Below are 18770 nucleotides of genomic sequence, written 5' to 3' on the forward strand. Positions count from 1 at the left end.
CGTGGTTTACGGGCATGTGTGTATATGTGTGTGTGCGCTACCTGTCTGCGTAGGGGAATGCTCTTCGCCAGTTTATGAACAGCCAGCTGGCTACTAAAGTCGCTCTTCTTCGGGGAGCAGCGTAATCGGCAGGCGGTCGCTATGGCGACTAGGAGCATGATGACGAAGAAGCCGACACAGTAGATGAAAATCTGCAGGTAGGCCTGAGACGGTACGGGGGAGGGCGGCACGTCTGCAGAGGAGGAAGTCAATGGTTTTTATGTTATTGTCATTTTTGTTTGTTTCTTCTCTTCCATTTTGAGTGCACATTTGTAAAGCACATTGGTCTGCAAAGGTTTAGAATAATCGAGTACATTTATGTGTGCGTACCTTTGATCACGCTGAGCCAGGCAGAGTGGTGAGACATTCCTATAGAGTTTCCGGCCAGACAGGTGTACTCTCCCTCATCCTCCACAGACACGTTCCTCAGAGTAAACACCTCCATCTCCCTGTCTGTGGTGTTAAACCCTGCAGTCTGAGGGCGATAGAGAGATGTTTATGTGGGGTAGCCCTCGTGGGTACAGTGTGTGTTAACCTTCAGAATTTGTACGTAGATATGTGTGTGTGTGTGTGTGTGTGTACCTTCAGTACACGTACGTAGGGTAGTCCGTCTGTCCCCACTTTGCTGCCGTTAATGGTGATGCGTTTGAGCCACTGGATGTGGGGCTGAGGGTCGCTGAACACTCTACAGACAAACTCTACGTCACTACCCACCACTGCCGTACGATTAGCTGGCAGGCCTGCCTGGAGGATGGGCCTGTGAGGGGAACGTTCTAGAACACACAAACACACATGCAACATGAGTGACGCAAACACACACATATACGTACACATCTCTCCATGTACGCATATCAGAAGTAAACACACACACACACATACTGACCCACTACGTCCAGCTGGTAGGTGTGTGTGAGGCTGCCATGCTTGTTCTCCACCAGACATGTGTAGTTGCCTTTATCAGACGGAACCACTGACTCCATTATTATAGTCCACATGTGGTCTCGGAGCTGAAAGAGGGAGGGGGTGAGAGAGAAAGTCAGGGAGTGAAAACACAAGAATAACCAAGAAAAATACACATTTGGTGTGGTGTTTGTGATTGAAATTTGGTAAAGTAGAAATAAGTGACATTTGTAATTCCCCAAGGTTCAGTGCTTGGACCTCTGCTGTTATTTTTTATACATTCTACCCCTTGGCACTGTAATCTAATCTTTACTTTTAAGGTATGCTATTTACCTGCTGACTTTACTGATGATGCACTATACAGACAACACACTATGTAGCAGAGGGCTGTACAAACATACATACCTTGAAGCCTCCAATCCGCTGGTCTCTCCTGAACTCTTTTCCATTCCTGTACCACCGCAAAGTTGGAGTGGGATTACCAGTCGCCTGGCAACGGAATTTAACAGTCTTACTGGCAGGAACGGCATGGAGCCTCTTTTCCATCTTGTCTGGAGTCACCCACTGAGGAGCCACCGCTAGAGAGAGAGAGGTATTTATATTTCTAACTTTGGATTCAATATAAAAAAATTTGGGCTCCTACTTTTTCATACTAATCAAGTTAGAGGGAGCGACGGGTGAGTGACAGGCAAGGTTTGGGGGAAAGAGGTGAGAGGAAGGGGCTTACGTTGGAGCTTCTGGTTGTTGTACAGTTTATTTTCCTCTGAGGAAGACTCTTCATCATCATCTTCATCCTCCGACGATGTAAGCATGTCAGCTATGGAGAGAGAGAGGAACCAGAAGTCCCCACAAGAATAGCGAGAATAATTTTTTTTGACCAACTGGAGACATTTTGTTGGTCATGACAAGATCAAATGCTATTTTTAGGAAGTTTAGGGTTAAGCTTAGAATTAGTGTTAGTATTGCATTAAGGGTTAGGAGCTATGGTTAGTTTTAGGGTTAGGAGCTAGGGTAAGGTTTCAAATCAAAATCTAATTTTGTTGGTCACATACACGTTTAGCAGATGTTATTGCAGGTGTAGTGAAATGCTTGTGTTTCTAGCTCCGGCAATGCAGTAGTATATAACAAGTAATATCTAACAATTCCACAACATATACCCAATATACACAAATCTAAGTAAATGAATGGAATTAAGAATATATAAATATGGATGAGCAATGTCAGAGACATGGACTAAGATATAGCAGAATAGAACAGAATACAGTATATACAAGGCAGTTAACCCACTGTTCCTAGACCGTCATTGAAAATAAGAATTTGTTCTTAACTGACTTGCCTAGTTAAATAAAGGTTAAATAAAATTTAAAAAATAAAAATAATACATATGAGAAGAGTAATGCAAAATATGTTAACATTATTAAAGTGACTAGTGTTCCATTTATTAAAGTGGCCATGTATATATGTATCTATGCATCTATGCATCTATGTATATATGTATATATGTATCTATGTATATATGTATCTATGTATCTATGTATATATGTATCTATGTATCTATGTATCTATGTATATATGTATCTATGTATCTATGTATCTATGTATATACAGTATGTATCTATGTATCTATGTATCTATGTATATATGTGTGTATATACAGTATGTATATATGTATATATGTATCTATGTATCTATGTATATAGGCAGCGGGCTCGAATGTGCTGGTGATGGCAAAATAACAATACATAAATAATACATTTAGAGTCAAGGTTAGGGTAAGAGTACGGGTTAGGTTTAGGGAAAATAGGATTTTGGATGGGACTGAATTGTGTTTCCCCACAAGGTTAGCTGTACAAGACTGTGTGTGTGTGTGCAAACAGGAAGGGCTGAGACAAGGTTACTCTGTGGGGGTCTGCTGAGTGGGAATGGAAACGGCATAAAGATTAACCTTTCACCCCTTTTTAAGGTGCCTCGACTGTCGCCACAGCGCACGCACCACCGCTCCTTCAGAGTTCCCACGTAGCTCCCTAACCCCAAGCTCAGAGATAAACAAACACACTAATCGTCAGCACCTTCATCCTGACAAATGGCTGCAAACAAAAGGGCAAGGATGGGTGTGAGGGTGAGTTGAGGGGCTCCAGAGCTTTAATAATGGGTCCTGTTTGAATATGTTGAATTAAAAAAAAGCCATTTTCCTTCTCCCATTAGACACAGTCTGATAGGGTTCCAGTCCACAGCATTCACAGATCCAGCCACGTCAGATCAGTGATTACTATAAGCAGGGATATATTCTACCACACATCCCTTTCCATCTCCCAGCAGAATGTATATATTGATTACTATACAATATAGAACTACAACATTACTAAGGGCATTTTCTGCCGCAGATCCCTTCCCTCCCCACATCTCAGCAGGACTGCGACCAGAGAAAGCAGGACTCATCATCATATCTACTGTAATCTAGAGAGATTAGGTCCATAATCATCACCACCACAGAGTGACATAGACCATCCCAGAATCCCAGCTCCCAGCCTCACCACAGCAGGTCTGTAATCTACAGGAACTGCATTATGGGAAGTCCTGAATACGGTCTGCTTATGGCAGGGGGAACATTCCTAATGAAAGGTTGTCAAAGATAGACAGAGAGAGAGAGAGTTGGAGAGAGAGAAGAGATACAAACAAACAAGGATAAAATAACTGAAAAGAAGAACGGAATCCACGAAACAAGAGCAGAGCAGGGGGAGGTGGTTGAAATCCAAAGACCAACAGCTTTATTTGAAAGAAGCAGCGAGACAGAGATAGAAAATTGTTTGCAGCCTTCGTGTATTATGGCAAAATAGTTTCCAGCCGAAGTGACATTTTTGGTGTTTTTGACTGAGAGAAAAACAAGAATTGATGCGTTCCAAAACAACAGTATCAAACACACATTCGCAAGAACGCACACACACACACACACACACACACCATGGTGTTAGGGCTGGTTTAGGATGGCCGATGGTTACACGACTCGCCAATAGAGGGAAAAAAACACCTCCTTTCAGACAGCATTCATCCTCTCCTACCAAACACAGCCTTTCTGTTCCACATCCAACCGACTGTGTGCATGTGCGTGCGTGGACAGGATATGTAAACCATAGCCAGTGGTAGAGAAGCTGAACCGTGGTTGCGCCATGAAAGAATCCCTGTAAACATCCTCAGTTTTTTTAACTAAATGGACAAACCTTGAAGACTGAGGTCCTTTCTAGACCAATAAAGAGCCTCCACATCCCCAAATTGAAGAGTGTGTTCTGTCCTCTGTCTCAGAATAAAGACCCACTGCTAACTGAGCAGGTCCAGACAGCGGAACAGAGTCAGTGGGATTGAACCACCATGGAAGCAGCCTGAACCCAGAGCCCTCAGCCTGGCATGAAAGGGATCAAATAAGAAAGAGGGAGAGAAAGCAGACGTTAAAACGCACACAAGCGAGCAAAGTGGAAGCGCACGCACACACAGAAGGCTAATGAGACGCAGCCCTGCCGAAAGAGAGAGAGAGAGAGAATTTAAGATATTTTATGTGGTCCATGTCTCTTACCTGTGTCACTGTCAGTGTCACTGAGGGAAGCAGCTGGTCTGGACTGGGAAGCAGCTGGTCTGGACTGGGTTAGGGGGGACAGGACCAGTAGAACCAGTAGAGACCAGAGTAGCAGCAGAGACCAGCGAGACAACAACATAATGGCACTGGTATAGCTTAACTGGTGCAGTACTGGAATGGCAAGGGCTACTGGTACAGGGCTGGCTGTAGAGGGCGCTCCAATGGATCAACCCACAACCATCAACTCTTCAGGTGGGGAACTGTAAGAGGGGAAAAAAGAGAGGGTCAAGAGGAACAATAGTGGTTATGTAAAAAAAATAAACAATTATGAAAAGAAAAGGTGAGAAAAGGTTGCGTCACCACTACCCTGTAAGCCCATGCTGTCGCGAGCAGATGGGTGGAGACACATGCTCTAGTGTCTCTTTTCACAGGTCTGAGATGGGAACTCAGCTTCCCACACTCCTCAGCCCCTTTAGCTCCTGTCCCCGAGGGGAGGTGAGAGAGGCGCACCTACCACACACACACACAGACACACACCTTTGACGCCTGTCCCCTGTCAGATCACCGGTCACACCTTAAATGCCCATCGAACGTCACAGAACAAAAACGGTGTTATGTCACAGTTACGCCATACATCCTCTTCGCAGGGTCTTGCCCCGCACCCGAATGGACAAGTGTAGTGTCTCACGTCAGAGATCACATTTATTCTGGGACAATGCAAAATATGACCTTTTTATTCAAGAGAGAATAAATATATTGTTTCAGGTGATAATAAAGCATGTTTTGCTAAGTTGCTTTTTCCTCAACTTGTTTCTCTAACTTTATAGCAAGTCAAGCTTGACATGAAATGTTTTGAAGAAATTCGTCAAAAACAAATTCTTTCTGGTCTCTCATCCCAAATAGATCCAAACCAATTCGCCTACCGTGCCTTCAGGGGTGTTGATGATGAGTTACTGGTCATGCTGAACAATATCTACGAACATTTAGAAAAGGCAAATAGCCCGAGTGAAAATTGTATTCGCTGACTTCAGTAGCACGTTTAACACCATCCAACCCCACCTACTGGTGGATAAGCTGCTGAATTTGGGTGTCAACTCTCTACTGATCAAACGGATTAATAGTTTCCTTGTGAACCGTACCCAACAGGTGAAGTTCAACTCCACAATCCGGGAGCCCCTCAAGGCTGCGTAAAAAGACCAAGTCAAGATTCAGCGCTTGATTAAGACAGTGGGAAGGATAATTGGTAGACTGTTTGATAGATAGTCTGTTGGGTATACCGTGTACTTTCACTATAAATGTGTAGCTGTGGCACTTTTAATGAATTCTATTGTGTAGTTTCTGTGTTTTTGTGTTTTCATGTTTTATGTACCATCTTTTTTAAGCACATGAAAAAATGAATTTCCCTCTGGTTGTAACGTCTGCTTCCAACTCACACACTCAAACACATAGATCCCCTGAACGCAGCCCACTTTCCAGCTCACACTCTCAAACTCATATATCCCCTGAACGCAGCCCACTCTCCAGATCCCAATCACCTGACTTCTAATCACCTGTTCACACACCTCTATGTCATTATCACACACTATTTAGTTCAGTTCTTTGCACCCCATCACTGTGAAGGATTGTTTGTTTTGTGACACTTCTTTCTTTCTGGTTTTCCTGTGGTTTACTCCTGTGTATGCTAGTGAGGCAGGCAAAAACTAATGACGCCTTTTGCCTATTCCCTGCCTGTACTTTAGCCTATCGGATTTCCTGTTATCAACCTATTGCCTGATCTCCCGGATGACGTTACTAGCCTTTTCCCTGCCTGTACTGTTGCCCTTTTGGACCCCCTGCCTGCCCCTGGACCCAGCTACCTGCCTCCTCCTGTGGTCCTGTACAATAAACAGCTGCTGTGCCCTGCGCTTGAAACCAGCTCTCTGTCTCCCCTCGTGTTCATTACACTGGTGGGATACTAATGTTAATCTGAATCATCAAAAACAAATGTAATTATCAGCACAATAAACTTAAACGGGAGGGAACAGTCATATAATGTAATAGGCTCAACAGCCAATGTGTATGATTTAACATTACTATTTAAATAGTACTCACTTATAAGAATGGGTAATTGCTTACAAGTTGCTAACTATCCCATAAAGCCATCAATATTTTCATCTTCTGTGGTTCGGTAACTTCCTGTTCTTTGATGGACTCTGGCTGGACTGAGGAAGAGGGCAAATGTGAAACATGTCAAAGTATGTGGCGTCCGTCTCGCAACGGAGCCTTTAACCGCATTGCGTTTCCACTCTGTTGTGGACATCCACATTGAAATGCATGACAGCTTTCATAACGTAGTGCTCATGGGTAATGTGAGTCGGTTTTGGGGGGGCAGCAGACACCATGGTTAGATGTGGGCGCATTCGGTCGGGAGGGAGATGCGGGAATTTCCCTCACGACGCAAGTTTGGCTCTCAACTCCTTGCAGGCCAGCTGCTGCTACCAAGGCCAGAGTTGCTTGCCTGGCGACCCAAACACAGAGCCCATATGTCTTCGTGGGAGACGAGGCGCTTCCTCTGAAAGTCAACATGTGACCATGTCCGGGTAAGATACTGTAAATGGATGCGACTTATGATATTATGATGTGAAAATTACACCAAAGTAAATAGAAGTTGTAATGATATGCCTCACACAAAAGTGCTTTGGCATCCCAGTAGCAGGATGGGGACCTATGTCCAACGTATAGACTACACAGCTGTTACAGTACATTTTTGATAGCCTTCATGTTGGGGCTCACGAGTGGCGCAGCGGTCTAAGGCACTGCATCTCAGTGCTAGATGCATCACTACAGACCCTGTTTCGATTCCAGGCTGTATGTATCACAACCGGTCGTGATTGGGAGCCAATAGGGTGGCGCACAATTGGCCCAGCGTCGTCTGGGTTTGGATTTGGCCGGGGTAGGCAGTCATTGTGAATAAGAATTTATTCTTAACTGACTTGCCTCGTTAAATAAAATAACAATGTTCCAGTTCAACACTAATGCCATGCTTCTTTTATTCAAAGGTTCTTCTGGTGGTTCTTCTGACGGTGCCAAGAAGACCTTCACCACCTGGAGGCGGCCCGTCAGGATGTCCAGGACCCAGTTGCACATGGTGGAGTAAAGACCCAGGGTCTCAAGCTTAATGATGAGTTTGGAGGGTACTATGGTGTTGAATGCTGAGCTGTAGTCAATGAACTGCATTCTTACACAGGTATTCCTCTTGTTCCGATGGGATAGGGCAGTGTGGTGGCGATTGCATCGTCTGTGGACCTATGGGGCAGTAACCAAATTGAAGTGGGTCTGGGGTGACAGGTAGGGTGGAGGTGATATGATCCTTGACTAGTCTCTCAAAGCTCTTCATGATGACAGAAGTGAATGCTATGGAGCGATTGTCATTTAGTTCAGTTACCTTAGCTTTCTTGGGAACAGAACAATGGTGGACATCTTAAAAAAAGTGGGGACAGCAGACTGGGATAGGCATTGATTGAATATGTCCGTAAACACACCAGCCAGCTGGTCTGCGCAAGCTCTGAGGACGCGGCTAGGGCTGCCATCTGGGCTGGCAGCCTTGCGAGGGTTAGCACGTTTAAATATTTTACTCACATCGGCCATGGAGAAGGAGAGCCCACAGTCTTTGGTAGTGGGCCGCATCGATGGCACTATATTGTCCTCAAAGCGAACAAAGAAGTTGTTTAATTTGTCTGGAAGCAAGACGTCAATGTCCGCGACAAGGCTGGTTTTCTTTTTTCTTTTTGTAATTTGTGATCGTCTGTAGACCCTGCCACATACGTCTCGTTTTTGAGCCGTTGAATTGCAACTCCACTTAGTCGCTATACTAGAGGTCTTCATAACAACTAGAAGTTTTCATAACAATCGGAAATCTGTATTTTTGGGCGCTGATGTGCCGATGTATTTTTTTATACCTTTATTTAACTAGGCAAGTCAGTTAAGAACACATTCTTATTTTCAATGACGGCCTAGGAACGGTGGGTTAACAACCTCGTTCAGGGGCAGACCGACAGATGTTCATATTGTCAGCTCGGGGGTCCAATCTTGCAGCCTTACAGTTAACGAGTCCAATGCAATAACGACCTGCCTCTCGTTGCACTCCACAAGTAGCCTGTTACGCGAATGCAGTAAGCCAAGGTAAGTTGCTAGCTAGCATTAAACTTATCTTATAAAAAACAATCAATCATAATCACTAGTTAACTACACATGGTTGATGATATTACTAGATATTATCTAGCGTGTCCTGCGCTGCAAATAATCTGACTGGGCATACAAGCATACTAAGTATCTGACTGAGCAGTGGTAGGCAGAAGCAGGTGCGTAAACATTCATTCAAACAGCACTTTTGTGCGTTTTTGCCAGCAGCTCTTCGTTATGCGTCAAGCATTGCGCTGTTTATGACTTCAAGCCTATCAACTCCCGAGATGAGGCTGGTGTAACCAAAGTGAAATGGCTAACTAGTTAGCGCGCGCTAATAGAGTTTCAAACGTCACTCGCTCTGAGCCTTCTAGTTGTTGTTCCCCTTGCTCTGCATGGGTAAAGCTGCTTCGATGGTGGCTGTTGTCATTGTGTTGCTGGTTCGAGCCCAGGGAGGAGCGAGGAGAGGGCCGGAAGCTATACTGTTACACTGGCAATACTAAAGTGCCTATAAGAACATCCAATAGTCAAAGGTTAATGAAACACAAATGGTATAGAGGGAAATAGTCCTATAATTCCTATACTAACTATAACCTAAAACTTCTTACCTGGGAATATTGAAGACTCATGTTAACCAACAGCTTTCATATGTTCTCATGTTCTGGGCAAGGAACTGAAATGTTAGCTTTCTTACATAGCACATATTGCAATTTTACTTTCTTCTCCAACACTTTGTTTTTGCATTATTTAAACCAAATTGAACATGTTTCATTATTTACTTGAGGCTAAATTATTTTATTGATGTATTATATTAAGTTAAAATAAGTGTTTGTTCAGTATTGTTGTAATTGTCATTATTACAAATTAAAAAACAATCGGCCAATTAATCAGTATCGGCTTTTTTGGTCCTCCTATAATCGGTATTGGTATCGGCGTTGAAAAATCAGAATTGGTCGACCTCTACTCTATACTGAAATTTTGCTTGTTTAATTGCCTTACGGAGGGAATAACTACACTGTTTGTATACTGCCATATTTCCAGTCGCCTTGCCATAATTAAATGTGGTGGTACATGCTTTCAGTTTTGTGCGAATGCTGCCATCTATCCACGGTTTCTGGTTAGGGAAGGTTTTAATAGTCACAGTGGGTACTACATCTCCTATACACCTCCTTATAAACTCAGTCACCGAGTCAGCGTATTGTCATTGTTATTATCTGAGGCTAACCAGAACATATCTTGAAGTGTGGAATCCGATTGGTCAGACCAGCATTGGATAGACCTAAGCACAGGCGCTTCCTGTTTTAGTTTCTGCCTATAGGAGGGGAGCAACAAGATGGGAGTCATGGTCAGATTTGCCAAAAGGAAAGCGGGGGAGGGCCTTGTATGCATCGGGGAAGTTAGAGTAGCAATGGTCGAACATGTTACTCGCTCGTGTACAGCAATCGATATGCTGATGGAATGTACAGTGAGGGAAAAAAGTATTTGATGCCCTGCTGATTTTGTACGTGTGCCCACTGACAAAGAAATGATCAGTCTATAATTTTAATGGTAGGTTTATTTGAACAGTGAGAGACAGAATAACAACAACAAAAAATCAAGACAAACGTGTGTCAAAAATGTAATAAATTGATTTGCATTTTCATGGGGGAAATAAGTATTTGACCCCCTCTCAATCAGAAAGATTTCTGGCTCCCAGGTGTCTTTTATACAGGTAACGAGCTGAGATTAGGAGCACACTCTTAAAGGGAGTGCTCCTACTCTCAGTTTGTTACCTGTATAAAAGACACCTTTCCACAGAAGCAATCAATCAGATTCCAAATTCGTCACTATGGCCAAGACCAAAGAGCTCTCCAAGGATGTCAGGGACAAGATTGTAGACCTACACAAGGCTGGAATGTGCTATAAGACCATCGCTAAGCAGCTTGGTTAGAAGGTGACAACAGTTGGTGTGATTATTCGCAAATGGAACAAATTCAAAATAACTGTCAATCTCCCTCAGCCTGGGGCTCCATGCAAGATCTCACCTCTTGGAGTGGCAATGATCATGAGAACGGTGAGAAATCAGCCCAGAACTACACGGGAGGATCTTGCCAATGATCTCAAGGCAGCTGGGACCATAGTAACCAAGAAAACAATTGGTAACACACTACGCCGTGAAGGACTGAAATCCTGTAGCACCCGCAAGGTCCCCCTGCTCAAGAAAGCACATATACATGCCCGTCTGAAGTTTGCCAATGAACATCTGAATGACTCAGAGGACAACTGGGTGAAAGTGTTGTGGTCAGATGAGACCAAAATGAAGCTCTTTGGCATCAACTCAACTCGCCGTGTTTGGAGGAGGAGGAATGCTTCCTATGACCCCATGAACACCATCCCCACAGTCAAACATGGAGGTGGAAACATTATGCTTTGGGGGTGTTTTCCTGCTAAGGGGACAGGACAATTTCACCGCATCAAAGGGTCGATGGACGGGGCCATGTACCGTCACATCTTGGGTGAGAACCTCCTTCCCTCAGTCAGGACATTGAAAATGGGTCTTGGATGGGTATTCCAGCATGACAATGACCCAAAACACACGGCCAAGGCAACAAAGGAGTGGCTCAAGAAAAAGCACATTAAGGTCCTGGAGTGGCGTAGCCAGTCTCCAGACCTTAATCCCATAGAAAATCTGTTGAGGGAGCTGAAGGTTTGAGTTGCCAAACGTCAGCCTCGAAACCTTAATGACTTGGAGAAGATCTGCAAAGAGGAGTGGGACAAAATCCCTCCTGAGATGTGTGCAAACCTGGTGGCCAACTACAAGAAACGTCTGACCTCTGTGATTGCCAACAAGGGTTTTGCCACCAAGTACTAAGTCATGTTTTGCCGAGGAGTCAAATACTTATTTCCCCCATTAAAATGCCAATCAATTCATAACATTTTTGACATGCGTTTTTCTGGATTTTTTTGTTGTTATTCTGTCTCTCACTGTTCAAATAAACCTACCATTACAATTATAGACGGATCATTTCTTTGTCAGTGGGCAAACGTACAAAATCAGCAGGGGATCAAATACTGTTTTCCCTCACTGTAGGTAGTCACGCCTGCTCCCACTCTCCCTCTCTGGTACTCGAGGATGCCAGACTGCCTTCACCATTGTTATGCGTATCTGAGCTTCATCACTGGTCACCATCACACGCAGCAGCGCATCATTGGACGGCATTTGATTGTGAGGAATTCTAGGTCAGGTGAACAAAAGGACTTGAATTCCTGTACGGTGTTACAATTACACCATGAGTAATTAATCATGAAACATACACCCCCGCCCTTCTTCTTACCGGAGAGATGTTTATTCCTGTCGGTGCAATGGCATCCTTGCTGTGATATGGAGGATACTGAGAGGAGCCTTTGAGGTTGCCCCAGAGAAAGCTGAGACCATTGTGAAGGCCTGTGTGACCCTACACAACTACCTACACACCACAAACATTGACAACACTGATTAATCAACACAGTACATCTACCCTGTTTGATGACTATTCCACAACTACCGCGGACCTGCGTCTAGGAGAGTGGAGACGGGTGGTACCAGAGGACACCGGCTTCTTGGACGCAAGAAAAATGTTGGCGGACATGGCAACTAGAGTTGCTATAGACTTGCAACCTCAAGGACTACTTCCTCACACCAACTGGTCTGGTGTCTTTCCAGGATGCTGCTATCATTCATGGCACCCTATGGTAAATGTTGGAGTGTTGTTTGGAAAACATATGCAAATATGTTATTTTCCTCTGGGTGATGACTTTGTCATAGTAGGATCCCCAATCAAATGAACTTGAGAGCCTCACACTTTTTGTAAATATCTTGGTTTTCACTGGTTTTGCTATTCACAATGAAGACTACATTTTGTTTTGTTTTTCACTTTAGCAGACACTTATCCAGAGTGACCTACAGTAATGAGTGTATAAATTTTCATACTGGCCCCCATGGGAATCAAACCCCCAAACCTTGCATCGCAAACGTCATAGTATACCGACTGAGCCACACGGGACCTCGTTTTGTTTGTCATATTTTTTTTGATAACTCAGCCAAAAACCTATTTAGTGTTATCAATGGCTCTAGTCTGAAAAATGGGCCAACAGTTATAGTATTCGTACACTAATTACGAGAGAAACTTAGTTTCCTATCAATTTACATTTCACAATAAAGACATCCATAAAAGATAGACACTTCATTCTCACGTTGTTTTTGTCGTATATTTTTCCTAAGGCGAGTACAGACGACGTGGCTTAGCATGATTCTGTAACATGTACTGTCTGACATTAAGGACAGGCCCCCTTCAAGACATTAATCTCATCTACATGGCCATGTATAACCTTCTGTTACGTAAACCTTTAAATGGGACTTTCCTGCTTTGGTACATTGGTGAGAATGTCTGTCCAGATGTAAACAATAGCCTAATCTAAATGGCCATGAAAACGTTCTGTTACGTGTCGTGGCCTTTCAACCATTTCAACGAGGATGTTGTCACTGGCCTACACACAATACCCTATAATGTCAAAGTGGAATTACGTTTTTAGAAATGTTGACAAACTAATTAAAAATCCAAATCTGAAATGTCTTGAGTAAATATTCAACCCCCTTGTTATGGCAAGCCTAAATAATTTAGTTCAGTAGTAACACTGTGCTTAACAAGTCTCATAATAAGTTGTGTGGACTGCAATAATAGTGTTCAACATGATTTCTGAATGACTACCTCGTCTCTGTACCCCACACATACATTTATCTGTAAGGTCCATCAGTCGAGCAGTGAATGTCAAACACAGATTCTACCACAAAGACCGGGGAGTTTTTCCAATGCATAGCAAAGAAGGGAACCTATTGGTAGATGGGTAAAAGAAGCAGATACTGAATATCCATGAGCATGGTGAAGTTATAAATTACACTTTGGATGGTGTATCAGTACACCCAGTCACTACAAAGATACAGGCCTCCTTCCTAACTCAGTTGCGGGAGAGGAAGGAAACCTATGGTGACTCACAGCTGTAATCGTTGCCAAAGAGGATTCGGACTTATATTGACTCAGGGGTGTGAATACTTACGGAAATGAGATACTGCATTTCATTTTCAATAAATACGCAAACATTTATAAAAACGCGTTGTCACTTTGTCATTACGGGTTACAGTAACAAAATGTAAGAAGGGGAAAATAGCGCAATGTAAAAAACAAGGTGCAAATAAGACGACCATCGTGACAAACAAAAGGTGTAGTCGGAATATTGTGCATAAGACATGGGGGAATAAGACAAGATCCACAAAGGCAAACCACCAGTAAATTAACCTACACCTTGACACGTGAATGATAAAACACGCACCATATCCCCAGTAAATGACCTACCAACATAACTTGTAAATTAGAAGGGGAAAAAACTATACAGAAAAAACATGTCAAACGCCAACATCTTTACAAATGTCTTGAGCACACAACTTGTTTTAGGTCACAAACACGCACAAACACAACCGTGCATATTGTATCTGGTATATTGGTGTCTGTCGGACAATGTTTTACATAAACAGGAAGCCAACCCAGTTGTTGGACAATCGGCGCAGTCCCATTCCTGGTCTCTTCCCCCTTTATCAGACTGTGAACATACCGGGTCCCGAATCTGTCTCCATGTTGATGCTCCCGAGTGGCGCAGCATTTTAAGGCACTTTATCTCAGTGCAAGAGGTGTCACTACAGTCCCTAGTTCGAATCCAGGCTGTATCACATCTGGCTGTGATCGGTAGGGCGTTCGCACAATTAGCCCAGCGTCGTCCGGGTTTGATCGGGGTAGGCCGTCATTGTAAATAAGAATTTGTTCTTAACCGACTTGCCTAGTTAAATAAAGGAACATTTTTAAAATGTTGTGCTATCTCACCCCAGCTGTTGACTTTGCGTTATGGTCCGTATACAACCGCACCAAGTAATTTTACAGAGGGGCTCGTAAGCGTCTCACCTCCTCGGACAGACGATCCTCAAAATTGGACAGAGATTTCATTTTGCATAAGGAATGTCGAAATCAAAGCAAACATGCAAGTAGAATAGCAGTAGCAGCATGTCCATTGCTTCCATGTTTATAAATACCAGAAAGCATGTGAAGTCGACACAGGGGCAGGACTTCCACTGCAAAGCTTTCTCAATACTGCCCATCAATTGTATACGTTGTATTGCCAATTTCTTGTGGCGCACTTGTTCGTAGTAGGTTTGTGCGCACAACAAGGAGCTACCCATTTTGTGACGTAAAACGACACTGCAACACTCTGCCGGCTCCGACTGCGTAGCGTCCTGGCCTTAACCTGTTTGTCGCTGTACATGTGTAGTCGGAACTTGGAAACTCTTAAATGTCGACTAGCTAACTGGTTAAAGTTATACACGTGCCGCGGTCAACAAATCAGCGAGTCAGACATGTCAGTTTCCTAGTTCCGACTAGCACGTGAATGCAGCATAACCCCATACCCATATCCATATCACCTCCTGGCCATGGAACAGAACACCATTTGCTTCCAGCCTGCCGGTCAGTGTCACAGTGTTAAAGTCTCATTGGGAAGATGGATCTTGTGTTTAGGTGTGATGAGATCGTTCCAACCCACAAACACACACCGTGAGAGACTAACAAAAAGGAGAGCTGTAAAAATTACTCTGTAACACATAACCTCCGTTCTTTATGGCAGAACAACCTGACGATACATTAGACCTGGACATTACTGTCGATGGCAGTGAGGAAAGGTGCGTGTGTGGACATTACTCAGGGTCTGACTCCATAATGAGATCTGTCCTTCGGAGCTGGCAGCCAGTGTGTGTGTGAGAGTGAGAGAATGGTGACCCAGAGAGGGAGGTATGTAACGGTGAAGAGTAGAGCGGGAGGTTTATGAAGACATCATTAATGCCCTTCATTAATGCCTCCCATAACTCAACCCCACACAAACATTAAAGACTCTCTTAAACGAATGAGTCTGTTTGCAGATTTATGAGTTTTATGGTGTAGCGTCTCCATCATACTGCTGGCTCGCTGACAGGAGAGCCCAGCACAGAGACACCCAAGCTGAGACAGAGTGAGGGAGTAAGTGAGAGAGATATAGAACATTCTGAGTATGCAGGCTTTTGCTCCAGCACTACCCCAGAGCATGGTAGGCGTAAAAACATGCAAATCCCCGCCATAGTGCTTCAGCGGGAGGGTTGATTAGCCCTGCCATAGAAGCTAAAAGCTAGTTAACAGCTAACACACCCAGCTCTGTAAACCTCACTGTGGTAGTTATCACACCACCACCACCACAAAATCACCAGAGACACAATTAGAACAAAAATAAGAGTGATTTCTCCCCGCTCTAGCCATGCTGTGTGGCTTCTTTAAATTCGAAAGGAACATTTCAGCAATTTAACAGACACTCTTATACGAAGGGACTTGCTTTCAACTAGAGTAGGGAAGACAACAGCCATAAATTATGATCTTCACAAGTTAAAAAATAACTTTAAGAGCAGTGATAATTATTCTGCAGATGCTGTTGAACTAAACTTCATTGGCTCAGCATGTTGGTACTGTGTATAGCTTAGCGATGGACTGTTACAATGACTCCGGAGGTTTGATATGATTCTAAATTGATGGTCTGAGAGTAGCTACACACACACCCAGGGTGGTGTATAGTCGCTAGGCCAGGAATAGAGCATCACACTAGAGCTCTATCGAGGAGAGGGCCTCTACCTATTGGAAACTTCTCCCCACTCCCATCTATCTCCCATGCCTTCCCCACACACACACACACACACACACACACACACACACACACACACACATTCGCTCTAATATCTTCCCTCCCGCTTCCTCCCCCATACACCCCCCTCTTTCCCTCATCTGTTCTTCATCTCCTCCTCACCCCTAACCCACCCCCCCCACTCTCTTTCCCCTCTCATCCCTTTAGTTCGATACAGTCTAGTTCTCGTAAGAATATATTTTTATTCTCCCTCTCTTTCTAGCAGATGTGACCTCTCCAGATTTCCCATTCCGGAAGCCCTCACCTACACACCACATTTTGCCTCAGATCCGGCCTGTTCCACCCGTCAACGTAACGCTGTCATAGTAACTATGTCATAGTAACACACCATTTCTCGGTAGAGGCCCATGCCACCAGCAGACTGGAAAACAGATGACGGTGTGTATGTGGAAAGGGGAGCCATGACTAAGGATATGCTTCCATTATCAAATCTGTTTTATTTTCCCCAAATTCTGTTTTCTCCGTTTAGTTTTTCCAGGTTTTGTTGCTATGTTTTTTTCTTCAGGTTTTCGCTCTCAAAATTACACTTTTTTATTATTATAAAAAAAAAACTCAATTTTATGTTTTAAGTCCACAACAACCACATCAAGAGACCACTTTATGTAGATGTTTAGTGTGTAGTTACTCTTTAGTTCCAGTGTACCTAGCAAGGGGCAGGTGTTTTTCTGGCGCACGTGTGGTGGTAGCATAGCAGTGGGAAGTAGGCAGTATAAAGCTCTCTCATCCATTTATATGCAGATGATACGGTCTTATACTCAGCTGTACGCCTCCCCGGATTTTGTGTTAAATGCTCTACAACAAAAGTTTTCTTAGTGTCCAGCAATCTTTCTCTACCTCTAACCTTGTTCTTAACACCTCCAAACCATGTGGTTCAGTAAGAAGAATGCCCCTCTTCCCACAGTTGTTATTACTACCTCTGAGGGTTTAGAGCTTGAGGTAGTCACCTCATACAAGTACTTGGGAGTGTGGCTAGATGGCGCACTGTCCTTCTCTCAGCACATATCAAAGCTGCAGGCTAAAGTTAAATCTAGGCTTGGTTTCCTCTATCATAATTGCTCCTCTTTCACCCCAGCTGCCCAACTAACCCTGATTCAGATGACCATCCTACCCATGTTAGATTACGGAGACAAAATATATAGATCTGGAGGTAATGGTGCTCTCGAGCGGCTAGATGTTCTTTACCATTCGGCCATCAGATTTCCCACCAATGCTCCTTATAGGACACATCACTGCACTCTATACTCCTCGGTAAACTGGTCATCTCTGTATACCCGTCGCAAGACCCACTGGTTGATGCTTATTTATAAAACCCTCTTAGGCCTCACTCCCCCCTATCTGAGATATCCACTGCAGCCCTCATCCTCTACATTCAACACCCAGTCTGCCAGTCACATTCTGTTAACTTCTTATGGCTTGGGGGCAGTACTTCGACGTTTGGATGAGAAGCATGCCCAAAGTAAACTGCCTGTTACTCAGGCCCAGAAGCTAGGATATGCATATACTTGGTAGCATTAGATAGAAAACACTGAAGTTTCTAAAACTGTAATTGGTAGATTTTGATAGAAAACAAAACTGTTAAAATAATGTCTGTGAGTATAACAGAACTGACATGACAGGCGAAAACCTGAGGAAAATTCATCCAGGAAGTGGGATTTTTTTGATAGGGGTATTTTCAATTGAATGCCTGTAGAGTATCTAATGGTTAGGACCCAGAATGCAGTTCCTATGGCTTCCACTAGATGTCAACAGTCTTTAGACATTGTTTCAGGCTTGTTTTCTGAAAAATGAAGAAGAATGAGACCTTTCTCTCAGTGGACTGTAGAATCATGGAGTGCTGGTTTACGTGTGTGACCGAGTGCGCGCCATTTGTTGTTTTTTCTTTCTATTGAATACGCTATTGTCTGGTTGAAATATTATCTATTATTTAGACAATTGACAACCCAAGGATTAATTATAAACATTGTTTGACATGTTTCAACAAACTTTACCGGTACTATTAGGATGTATTCCTCTGCATGTTTTGACACTCTTTGATTCAGTGGATTACTGAACAAAACGCACCAACAAAACTTAGTTTTTGGGATATAAAGAGGGACATTATCGAGCAAAACAAACAATTATTGTGTAGCTGAGACTCTTGTGACTGCAACTATATGAAGAGCTTCAAAGGTAAGTGATTAATTTTATCTCTATTTTTGACTTTTGTAATTCCTTTACTTGGATGTAAAATGTTTGTATGCTTTTGTAAGTGGGGCGCTGTCCTCAGATAATCGCATGGTATGCTTTCCCCCGTAAAGCCTTTTTGAAATCTGACAAAGCG

General features: G+C 43.5%; 1 protein-coding gene across 1 annotated transcript in view; it reads right to left on the reverse strand.

Annotated features, from left to right (window-relative positions):
- Window positions 1–18770, reverse strand: part of fgfr1b (fibroblast growth factor receptor 1b) — a 32416-nt gene that overhangs the window by 5213 nt on the left and 8433 nt on the right. The window contains exons 2-8 of the mRNA XM_064972361.1: window positions 4508–4767; window positions 1667–1756; window positions 1345–1517; window positions 923–1046; window positions 622–812; window positions 370–514; window positions 42–232 (exon numbers count right to left, since the gene is read on the reverse strand). Of these exons, the coding sequence (XP_064828433.1) occupies window positions 42–232; window positions 370–514; window positions 622–812; window positions 923–1046; window positions 1345–1517; window positions 1667–1756; window positions 4508–4646 (1053 nt within the window). The 5' untranslated portion in view covers window positions 4647–4767. The remainder of the gene's footprint in view (window positions 1–41; window positions 233–369; window positions 515–621; window positions 813–922; window positions 1047–1344; window positions 1518–1666; window positions 1757–4507; window positions 4768–18770) is intronic.

This window comes from Oncorhynchus masou, chromosome 8 (assembly GCF_036934945.1).
Source record: "Oncorhynchus masou masou isolate Uvic2021 chromosome 8, UVic_Omas_1.1, whole genome shotgun sequence".
Classification (NCBI taxonomy): Eukaryota; Metazoa; Chordata; class Actinopteri; order Salmoniformes; family Salmonidae; genus Oncorhynchus; species Oncorhynchus masou.